This window comes from Erpetoichthys calabaricus, chromosome 9 (genome assembly GCF_900747795.2).
Source record: "Erpetoichthys calabaricus chromosome 9, fErpCal1.3, whole genome shotgun sequence".
NCBI classification, from domain to species: Eukaryota; Metazoa; Chordata; class Cladistia; order Polypteriformes; family Polypteridae; genus Erpetoichthys; species Erpetoichthys calabaricus.
In genome coordinates this window covers 125,040,076-125,052,509 of record NC_041402.2, presented here as the reverse complement: position 1 = coordinate 125,052,509, position 12,434 = coordinate 125,040,076, and the positions used below count along the sequence as shown (strand labels likewise).

At 39.4% G+C, this 12,434-nt stretch overlaps 1 protein-coding gene across 1 annotated transcript in view; it reads right to left on the bottom strand.

Annotated features, from left to right (window-relative positions):
- tango6 (transport and golgi organization 6 homolog (Drosophila)) overlaps positions 1-12,434 on the bottom strand; it is a 215,056-nt gene that overhangs the window by 132,110 nt on the left and 70,512 nt on the right. The window contains exons 8-9 of the mRNA XM_051931454.1: positions 7,783-7,895; positions 4,003-4,179 (exon numbers count right to left, since the gene is read on the bottom strand). Of these exons, the coding sequence (XP_051787414.1) occupies positions 4,003-4,179; positions 7,783-7,895 (290 nt within the window). The remainder of the gene's footprint in view (positions 1-4,002; positions 4,180-7,782; positions 7,896-12,434) is intronic.

The following is a 12,434-nucleotide window of genomic DNA, read 5'->3' as shown; positions in this document are numbered from 1 at the left end:
TGGCTCTGTGTGGAATTTGTGACAATAAACACACACACACACACACACACACACACACACACACACACACACACACACATATACATTATATATATTTATAATTATATGGAAATCTTTTTTTTTTTTAACCTACAAGGAGGAACACCATGGTTCAAGGTGAAGGTATTATGCAGAAAATCCTTTCGTTACCCTTAAGAAAGAGCCACTTTTATGCAATACCCACAAAGAAGGGTAATGCCCAGATAAACTTAAAGCAAATTTTATGACATAAACAAATTAAGGGAAGATGTGAGTTCTAAAATTAAGCAAAATCCAAAACTTAGTAGTAACATTAATAACACGGAGCTTTAAATGTTGACGTGTTTTAAGTGTGGCATTAATATTTTTGAATTCAATGAGAATATTTAGAAGAGAGAACAGCTGATCTACTTGCTAAACATGTATTTTCTTGAAAGCAGATAAAGGAGAGAAATATATTTTTTCATTAACTGTACTGTGTTATTCGAGACTGATTATGGTAAGGAATAGCCTCAAAGCTTCTGAAATAATTTAGTGGTTATGTTTGCTTCAGCGCCCCAGGTGTTAAAATTTATGGAAATTAACTCCAATTAAGATATCATACATAAAAAATAAACATCCACAATAATCTGAGATTCACTGATTTTACGTCAGTTATGGTTATGTGTCATGTGATAGTTAAGAATGTAACTAAGAGACATTAAAAAACAATCAGCAAAACATTAGTGCCCAAGACAGAAAATCTCTAATACCTCTAAGTTTAAACAAACTATGCATCCTGCATTTTGAAACCAGATTTTCTATTTTATCCCATAGCTGTAAATAAAACAATCCCTAAACTGTAGATTTAACAAGTCATAGACTAGAACTGAATTTAACAGTGACCAAATAGGAACCTTCCCGAGAGAAGTCTAACAATGTTTTACTTGCGTAGTAGAAACCACAGATAAAGCGGTATTTTTAAAGCCAGTCTCCAGAATTTATTGTTAATAGATTTGGTAAGAACTTGGGTAAGGTTCTGTGAAGATGCAATTAATAAAGCCATATCACAGATATATTTTAGAGCAAACAAAGAAAGACGTTTTTAGAGAGATGATTGTAAATGGATGACAGAATCAAATTTTAACATCTGCAATAATTTGTATATATAAAAATAGACCTGCATAGGGGAAACAGAGTAGTGAGAAAAGCACTATATAAATGTAAAGAATTATTATCATTATTGTTTTGTTCATTACCTAGAATTAGTGGTTGTGGTACACTAAGATTTTAGGTTAGTTATTCATTAAACATCTTAATGTAAGACATGCAATAGAGGCCCTTAACACTAGAATTACCAGAGCCTACGAAAAAACTCGTATATCCGGCCCACCTTAAATCGCTTCTTAAATCCGTTCACACCTCTCCGCCAGCATCCTTTGTCCTCTAAATGTGCTGATAAAAGACAAGCTGCCAGCAGCTGGCTATTCCATCCCCCCACCGACTTAGAACGTGAGCGAACTTTTCCCAGCTCACGACTTGATTGTTTACCTGGGAGTGAAGTGCAGTTTTACAGTGGAAATGATAGATCGTTATTTGGAAGACACGCATGAAATGCGTGTTCCGTTTCTAAAGTAATCTGTGCAAACACATTGTTAAAACAGAAACTTTTTCATATTTTAGTAATAAATGTTACAAAATGTAGTAGGCATAAACTATAGAATATATAAAGCCCGAGTTCCAAAGATCAAATAAACACTTTCACAAAAGCTTCAAGAATGATTCAACAGCTTCTGTGGCGTAGCGCGCTAAGATTTGCCTCTTAGTGCAGAGCAGCTTTTCCTTGCCTCACAGACCTGAGTTCGATTCCCCGCTGGGGATGAAGTGTTGCTTTTTTTTTCTTTTCTTTTAAACCTCAAACGGACATAAAATTTATACATTGGTATGCACTGTCAGTTACTGAGATCGTTATATTTTCATGTGGGATGCTCCTTTTAAAATATTTTTTTAAAAATTGAGACTGCAATTAACAGGAACAACTGTCCTTATAACTTATTTTTAAGATCCATAACACACAGACAGACAGAGCACTGCGTAATAGAGAGACAGACAGGCAGAGAAGTCACTAGATATATAAATAAACAGGGAAGCCACGTGTACTGAAAGAAAAAAAGAACAACATGTGCGTTGTCCCTGACTCTCTAAGTAAGATCGGGGGAGGGGTGATGTTAGAGCGCCTGCGCTTATTCAGTGCAGCAAGGACAACGCACATGTTATTCTTTTTTTCTTTCAGTACACGTGGCTTCCCTGTTTATTTATATATCTAGTGACTTCTCTGCCTGTCTGTCTCTCTATTACGCAGTGCTCTGTCTGTCTGTGTGTTATGGATCTTAAAAATAAGTTATAAGGACAGTTGTTCCTGTTAATTGCAGTCTCAATTGTTAAAAAAATATTTTAAAAGGAGCATCCCACATGAAAATATAACGATCTCAGTAACTGACAGTGCATACCAATGTATAAATTTTATGTCCGTTTGAGGTTTAAAAGAAAAGAAAAAAAAAGCAACACTTCATCCCCAGCGGGGAATCGAACTCAGGTCTGTGAGGCAAGGAAAAGCTGCTCTGCACTAAGAGGCAAATCTTAGCGCGCTACGCCACAGAAGCTGTTGAATCATTCTTGAAGCTTTTGTGAAAGTGTTTATTTGATCTTTGGAACTCGGGCTTTATATATTCTATAGTTTATGCCTACTACATTTTGTAACATTTATTACTAAAATATGAAAAAGTTTCTGTTTTAACAATGTGTTTACACAGATTACTTTAGAAACGGAACACGCATTTCATGCGTGTCTTCCAAATAACGATCTATCATTTCCACTGTAAAACTGCACTTCACTCCCAGGTAAACAATCAAGTCGTGAGCTGGGAAAAGTTCGCTCACGTTCTAAGTCGGTGGGGGGATGGAATAGCTGGCTGCTGGCAGCTTGTCTTTTATCAGCACATTTAGAGGACAAAGGATGCTGGCGGAGAGGTGTGAACGGATTTAAGAAGCGATTTAAGATGGGCCGGATATACGAGTTTTTTCGTAAGCTCTGGTAATTCTAGTGTTAATGTAAAAGAGCAAGAAAACAAACAAACTAAACACACACAAGCAGGATATCAGAAACTTGATGGGCAGCATTTAGAGTAGCTTTGGGACAGTGCAAGCAATCTCGAAAAAAACACAGTACTGTACTTTACAACAGCTGTTGTGACAAACTAGGAAAAGATGTTGCACTCAAGTTATAAATACAGTACTTGGAAAAATGTGTAACATTGTCTTAGCTGTCATTAGAACTGCCAAACAGAAACAGATAAATTATTGACATGTTTGATCAATAAGTTAAGAAAATCTTGTTTGTAAGAAAAAACACACAGGCATACAAGATAAACGAGGATGGAATCCAGAGAATAACTGCATGTTAATGGATAAAATGTGTTGTCAAAAAATAATAAGTATAGCATGCTATTTGAAAGTGTGAATATTATCAACGGACGGCACAAACAATATGAAAAAAGGTAGGATGTTGCTATTTCAACAGCTTGCTGCTCCCTCAGTGTAACATTTCAAACCAGATGTGTATGTAAAAAGATACGTAACAGAAGGGAACAGCGGGGAAAATGTGATTAGATGTTGAGAAAAGCACAGAAAAGACATTAGCCCGGAGAAACCCCTCTGGTGCCCATAGCTGGGAGAGCAAATATAGTAGAATATCCAGAGAAGAACTTTATGATACATTAAATGTATAATTGAACATGTATGTGTCTGAAAATGTTTTTAAAAATCATGCAGTGTTGTCTCAGAACCAACAGACATTACATATAATATGCTATCCTGGAAATTAACATGAATAAGTGACTTCCTTGCATATTATAAATATAAAACCCCCAATTAACAAATACCCATTGGGAAAAAATGAATAAACATAAAAAAGGTGAAATTACAACTTTAAAATATTCTTCTTACCATATAGGTTCCTTCACAGTACACACTGCTCCACTATCACTACCTGGTACAAACATATACCCAGGTAATAGGCTGTCAGTCTTCACATTCAAACCTGAAAGTTGTTTTAATACAGAAAGGACTTTTGGTCTTTTTGTCTTCTGGAAGTACCAAGTCATTATCTCCTCACAAGTAGATCTATTAAGAAATAAAATTTTGGTTGAAATTTCACAGACTTCTCACCTTACTACATCAATTGTTGTTAAGCTTTAATGGTCCAAATTGAATAACAAGCTAACAAACTGATTTTCTCCAAACAAGAATTTAATAAAAATATAATGATTTTATACTGAATCTATAAAAGGCAACATAAAGTTATGTATTTTGACCATAAAATGTATAGATTTGGTTTGTGGAGAAACGCATACATTCAGGATATCTGTTTGCCCACAATAAACGATATTAATACAAATCACACGATGTCTCAACATTGTTGTTGCTCAACATGCAAATTACTTATGGAGGTAAACTGAACCTACTATTCCAATTTCCCATACTTAATAAAAATGTAAAATATAAAATATGTATTTCTTGCCTTTAATAAAAACAACTGATACATTACATTGGAATTGTACAATGGCGGCGCGCTTAGACGCTGCGGCTGTGTGCTCTCCGACTCAGATTGTGTTTTTTCCACCCTGCCTGGATAAATACACGTATAGCCGGCAGGATATTTTATCTATCGGTTTACGGAGCGAGAGTTGCTCGACCTCCGAGTTTCTCCGCGTCCACAACATTCCGGACGACATCGTACGAACACCGGGCTCTCCGTGGATTACAATCCCAGCTTCGAGGAGCCGGCGGCGGCGCAAAGAACTTAAACAAAAGAGGGGGTGCCGAGGCGGCGTGCTAGTGAGGCTAAGGAAGCAGCCACACAAACCACCGCTTCCAAGCATTTTCTCCTCAAATGTGAGGTCGCTGGCAAACAAACTGGACGAGTGGCAGCTGCGGATTGCAACGGAAAAGATCATCAGGGACTGCTGCATATTGCTGATCACGGAGACGTGGCTTAATCCACTCATACCGGACACGGCGATCGAGATAGCAGGCCACACAGCACACAGGCAAGACAGGACAGAGCAATCCGGTAAGAAGAGAGGAGGGGAGCTGTGCATTTATGTGAACAATAGCTGGTGCACAAATTCCACCATAGTCACCAGACACTGCTCTCCAGACGTGGAGTTTATGACAATTAAATGCAGACCCATATACCTACCCCGTGAATTCAATGCTATACTGCTAACTGCTGTGTACATAGCACCAGATGCTAATGCTAACTCGGCTCTGGGGCTTTTGCATGACACCATCAGCAGTAAACAAAGCAAGTATCCTGAGACTGTTCACATCATTTCTGGGGACTTTAATCATGCAGATCTGAAAGCAGTTCTCCCTCAATTCCATCAACACATAAAGTGTGCAACCAGGGGAGTAAAAACACTGGACAAGTTGTACGCAAACATCAGACAGGCCTATAGGACTAAACCCCTAGCACACCTTGGCCAGTTTGATCATACATCTCTGCTTCTAATCCCTGCATATACTCCCCTCAGGAAACAAGCTCCCATTATGACCAGGACTGTTACCATATCGCCCGAGGAGGCCTCCCAACAGTTGCAGGACTGCTTCCAGAGAACCGATTGGGAGGTTTTCTATCACCAAGACTTGGAGTACCACACTACGGCAGTCCTGGATTACATCAGGTTCTGCACGGACAACGTCACCAGGGACAGACGCATAAGGATTTATCCTAACAGGAAGCCCTGGATGACGAGGGATGTCCAGAGTCTGCTGAAAGCTAGGAATACTGCTTTCAGGTGTGGGGATGGGGCTCTTTACAGTGTAGCCAGAGCGAACCTGAAGAGAGGCATCCAAGAGGCCAAGGCAGCATACAGAAGGAGGATAGAAGGTCATCTGAGGAGTAGCAACACCAGGCAGGTGTGGCAGGGTGTCCAGCACATCAACGGCTACAAATCCAGCAACTCCTTGGCCGCTGAGGGAGACGCTTCTCTGGCAGAGGAGCTGAACATCTTCTTTGCCCGCTTTGAGGCGACACCAACAGCAGCTCCATCACAACAGCCTGTTCACAACAGCAATATACTCACAGTGGAAGAGTGTGAGGTGAGGAGGGTGATGAGGAATGTGAACCCGAGGAAGGCTGCAGGACCCGACGGTGTGGCTGGACAGGTGATGAAAGACTGTGCAGATCAACTGGCCGGAATCTTCACCAGGTTTTTCAACCAGTCCCTGTCCCAGGCCACTGTCCCATCCTGCCTCAAGTCCTCAATCATTGTTCCGCTGCCGAAAAAATCCAACACGAACAGTCTGAATGATTTCTGCCCAGTGGCACTCACATCTGTCATCATGAAGTGCTCTGAGAAACTGGTGTGGAGTCATATCATCGCCTGCCTGCCAGCAGACCTGGACCCATTTCAATTTGCTTACAAAGCAAAGAGATCCACGGAGGATGCTGTGGCCACAGCCCTTCATGCTGCCCTGACCCACCTGGAGCAGCAGGGGAGTTATGCCAGACTGCTCTTTGTAGACTTCAGCTCGGCGTTTAACACCATCCTCCCACAACGACTGGTGTCCAAACTGGCAGATCTGGGACTTCCATCACTCACCTGCAGTTGGATACTGGACTTCCTGTCGGGTCGCTCCCAGAGGGTCAGGCTGGGTCTCCACACATCCACTGCTCTCAGCCTCAACACTGGGACGCCGCAGGGTTGTGTGCTCAGCCTGCTCCTCTACACCCTCTACACATATGACTGTGTCCCCACTCACCATAGCAACAAGATTATAAAGTTTGCGGATGACACGACGGTGGTCGGACTCATCTCGGGCAAGGAGGGTGAGCTAGCATACAGGGACGAGGTGGAGCGACTGTCAGAGTGGTGCACAGTCAATAACCTGCTCCTCAACAACAAAAAAACAAAGGAGCTTGTTATTGACTTTAGGAAAAACAAAACTGACATCCAGCCACTCATCATTGGCGGGGCATGTGTGGAGAGGGTCCCGGTGTTCAGGTTTCTGGGTATGGAGCTGGAGGATGACCTGACCTGGAGCGCCAACACCAAGGAGCTGCTAAAGAAGGCGCAGCAGAGACTGTATTTTCTGAGAATTCTCAGAAAGAACCACCTCCCAAAAAATCTGCTCCTTGCTTTTTATCATTGTTCCATCGAGAGTGTGCTCACGTACGGACTGTGTGTGTGGTACGGCAGCTGCACTTCCTCAGAAAAGAAAGCGCTCCACGGGGTTGTCAGGATAGCGGAGAGAACAATTGGTTGTACCCTCCCCACTCTGGAACAAATCTACACCTCCCAAAGCCGCAAAAAAGCAATAGACATTTCACAGGACTCATCACATCCCGGTCATTGCCTCTTCCAGCTTTTGCCATCGGGCAAGAGATACAGAGCTATGAAAACTAGGACAAACCGCCTTAAAAACAGCTTTTATCCGAAAGCAATCATGGCCCTGAACTCAGAATAAAACTGCTCCATATTATTCTTCCAATGTGCAATATAGACCTTAAGTCAACAAGTGCAATTTGTATATTTATTACTATTCGGTTTGTTATTATATCTGTCTTTTTGTCTTTTTAACTCTTATTCCTCACACTGAGTCGATTGCACCTTCAATTTCGTTGTTCCTTTGTAAAAGTGACAATGACAATAAAGATCTATCTATCTATCTATCTACAACTGATCCTTTCTAGAAACAAAACATACAGAAGTACTCACTCACCGTAAATAACAGGCATTTTTCTTAGAAAAACAGTAAAGGAGGAAGATGATTTGAATAACCCTGTCAAGGGAATCTAATAATGCAGCAGCTGGATTATTCCCAACAACACACACCTAGATAGATAAATTCAGATAATAAAATACAACTTTTAGGAGCATAAAACTAATTCAACTCTTAATTTGCATGTATATAATACACATAACAGTGAGAAATATTTATACATCACAAAAAATAGCTATCAAATAAGCACAGTCCTTAAAGGGCATTTTATGCATCCCAACAACAACAAAAAAAAATATTTTCCTTATTATATTTTCAAATACACTTTAATAATACATTTCACCTGAAATTGTTAACGACAGTATAGCTTTCAACTTGAAGTGCACAAATATACAGACCAAGAAATAAATCATTAAGAAGATAAAAATAATAGCATCTCATAAAAATAAAAGCACCTCAAAGCAGCAGAGATGCCAAAGAACAATGGAACTTCACATAGTTTGGTTTGTTGTTTAAGAGAACTAATTAAAAATAATGTTATACGAGTCTTTTATACAAGCACTAATAATTCAAGTGTATCTTATATATACTGTAAATTCAATGGGCAGTGTGGCACAGAGATAGACACATTGGTGACCGCAGAAAAAGTGTTTTAGAGCATTCCAGACTTGCCTTTTTGACTACAGTCTGAAATACTTCTGATGCAAAAGTAGAATTTTGTATAAATTTAATTCTCATCAAAAAGTTATCTTCCTCTGTTATGTTTTAGTTTTTTATTTTTTCTCATATACAGTGGGGCAAAAAAGTATTTAGTCAGCCACCAATTGTGCAAGTTCTCCCACTTAAAAAGATGAGAGAGGCCTGTAATTTTCATCATAGGTATACCTCAACTATGAGAGACAAAATGAGAAAAAAAAAATCCAGAAAATCACATTGTCTGATTTTTGAAGAATTTATTTGCAAATTATGGTGGAAAAAAAGTATTTGGTCAATAACAAAAGTTCATCTCAATACTTTGTTATATACACTTTGTTGGCAATAACAGAGGTCAAACGTTTTCTGTAAGTCTTCACAAGGTTTTCACACACTGTTGCTGGTATTTTGGCCCATTCCTCCATACAGATCTCCTCTAGAGCAGTGATGTTTTGGGGCTGTCGCTGGGCAACACTGACTTTCAACTCCCTCCAAAGATTTTCTATGGGGTTGAGATCTGGAGACTGGCTACGCCACTCCATGACCTTGAAATGCTTCTTACGAAGCCACTCCTTCGTTACCCGGGCGGTGTGTTTGGGATCATTGTCATGCTGAAAGACCCAGCCACGTTTCATCTTCAATGCCCTTGCTGATGGAAGGAGGTTTTCACTCAAAATCTGATGATACATGGCCCCATTCATTCTTTCCTTTACACGGATCAGTCGTCCTGGTCCCTTTGCAGAAAAACAGCCCCAAAGCATGATGTTTCCACCCCCATGCTTTACAGTAGGTATGGTGTTCTTTGGATTCAACTCAGCATTCTTTCTCCTCCAAACACGATGAGTAGAGTTTTTACCAAAAAGTTCTATTTTGGTTTCATTCCTCTTCTGGATCATCCAAATGCTCTCTAGCAAACTTCAGACGGGCCTGCACATGTACTGGCTTAAGCAGGGGGACACGTCTGGCACTGCAGGATTTGAGTTCCTGGCGGCGTAGTGTGTTACTGATGGTAGCCTTTGTTACTTTGGTCCCAGCTCTCTGCAGGTCATTCACTAGGTCCCCCCGTGTGGTTCTGGGATTTTTGCTCACCGTTCTTGTGATCATTTTGACCCCACAGGGTGAGATCTTGCGTGGAGCCCCAGATCGAGGGAGATTATCAGTGGTCTTGTATGTCTTCCATTTTCTAATAATTGTTCCCACAGTTGATTTCTTCACACCAAGCTGCTTATCTATTGCAGATTCAGTCTTCCCAGCCTGGTGCAGGTCTACAATTTTGTTTCTGGTGTCCTTTGACAGCTCTTTGGTCTTGGCCATAGTGGTGTTTGGAGTGTGATTGTTTGAGGTTGTGGACAGTTGTCTTTTATATTGATAACGAGTTCAAACAGGTGCCATTAATACAGGTAATGAGTGGAGGACAGAGGAGCCTCTTACAGAAGAAGTTACAGGTCTGTGAGAGCCAGAAATCTTGCTTGTTTGTAGGTGACCAAATACTTCCACCATAATTTGCAAATAAATTCTTTAAAAATCAGACAATGTGATTTTCTGGATTTTTTTCTCATTTTGTCTCTCATAGTTGAGATATACCTATGATGAAAATTACAGGCCTCTCTCATCTTTTTAAGTGGGAGAACTTGCACAATTGGTGGCTGACTAAATACTTTATTGCCCCACTATATAGTATGCATATAGGTATCGCTGGAATCCTAGGTCACTTTTTCATCCAAACCAAATGCCTTCAGAAAGCAAAGGTTACTCATATTTTCAATACAGGTGGGGAATTTCATTGGTACACCATTAAATCCTCTTACAAAGTAAACTTTGAACATGCACTACCATACTCATCTTTTTTTTTAGGTACATACTCTTTAAATTAATTTTGCTTCCTTTATGGAGGAATTTACATTCTGACCAAATTTTTAAGCAAGTATTTTATACAGGTTGAGCCTACCTAATTTGAAAAGCAAGGGACCAGAAGCATTTTGAAGTTCTAATATTTTCAGAATTTTGAATCTTTGGAATTTACATTTACATAATGAGATATCTTGGGGATGGGACCAAAACCTAAACACCAAATGTATTTATGTATCATACACAGCTTATGCACATAGCCTGAAGGTAGTTTATATATTCGTAATAATTTTGAGCATGAAACAAAGTTTCAGCAAAGTACTTGTATCAGTTGTTAAATATCATGTGACAATGTAACTACCTTATTTATGCAACAACAGTAGTACAGTGTTCCAGCTGTCACCTTCTTTTATAATTTTGAAAGTTTATTAATTTGCTGATTGAAACAGTTTTTACATTTTCTGAATTCCTTTTAAAAATGGTTCAGGCCTTTTAACATCAAAGCTATAGAACATGCACAAGAACCAATTCTGGATAGGACGGCACATTGCTACATTACACATACACTATCCAAACTCAATCGTACAAGGCATAGCAGTCAGAAATGTATCTGCAAAAGGAAACTCAGAGTATCCAGTTTCATGTCTAGCCACTCTATTATCTATTCAGTATAGTACTGCTAAAGCACCTAGCTCAGTGACTCTTATCACCCTACAAATGCTTAAAATTACCTCCTCCGACAAGTCAACACAGGCTATGCAGTGGGTAAAGGTCTGTTATCTTTGTCTTTTAATCCTATTATTTTTTGATTAATTAAAATGTTTTAATTAGCGAGCTTAATACTAGAAATGAGCATTTTTCTGGCTTTTAAGTTGCTTAACAATATTTAAAAAAAAAAATGACTGAACTTGTGACAAATGATAAAATTGCTACTTGACCCGGACTTTACATAAATGATTCACAAAGTCTCATGTTATAGAACCACAATTATTATTTTTCAAATTGCATTCTTCTAATTAATATACTCTAAGCACTCCATACCTGCATAAATCATCAGGACTAACTTGCGTGTTGGAGGGTAACGAGCAATGAAAAGATCAGCATTGGAGAGTATCAATTTTGATTTTTTTCAGTTTACTGCAGACTACACTGCAAAGAATGCAATGGTCGTCTGCAAGATCTGAGGGTCAAGAATCACCAACACGACAACAACATGTTCACACTTTGTCATTTCAGTATTCATAAACACATTTATGCCTGCTAGAGAGTTGACCCCAAATACTGTGATTTTTGCAAGATCCTAAGGGGATAAGCAGAGGAGGCGCCAGATTTTAGAAAAAGGCATTTGGGTTTGTGTTTTAAGAAGAAGGATCTACCAGAAGTTTTAACATTGTTTTTAGTGGGATTATTTATTGTACTTATTAAGGATTTTAACATCCACTAAAGACTTGTTTTTATGGATCATTTATTTTTTATGAAGAATACTGGCACTGCACTTTTTGGACACTTTGGTTTGTTTTAAATAAAAGCAATAGTCACTTGTTTCACACCTATATCTTGATGGCTGTGTGTGTACTTATTTGCCAGGCTCATTTTCAGAAATGTTATGGTTTTGGGTTTCAGAGCTTCGAGGAACCATAGAGCCAACTCAAAATGTCATATTCCAACTAATGTACCAGTTCAGCCATGGACCCCATCTCGCTGCTTGCATGTCAACTTTGCTGACCCTATTTTGCACTGCCCCTCTCTATCCCCAATCCACACTCTCCCTCTCAATTTGAGTCAACCACTACATACATGGGGTGCGAATCCAACACAAAGTCCACTAGTTTTCCAATCTCTGTGAACTGCCAATCCAACTGAGGATTTGTCATGCCTCAAAGCTATGCAAAAAGATGTTGCAGAGAATTGTGTTATAGGTGCTTTATTATACACAGTAAGGGATGTTCCATAAGTGCTGTGCAAGGCTCCTGGTGTTATAAGCCAATACTGAAGTTAAAATTTTTTGGAAGTGCTGAGAACTTGAGTTGCATGAATGAGATAATATTTAGATGGTTAAGATGTTCAGATGCTTAACATAACTAAGTGATATTAGATTTTAGATTGCTTTA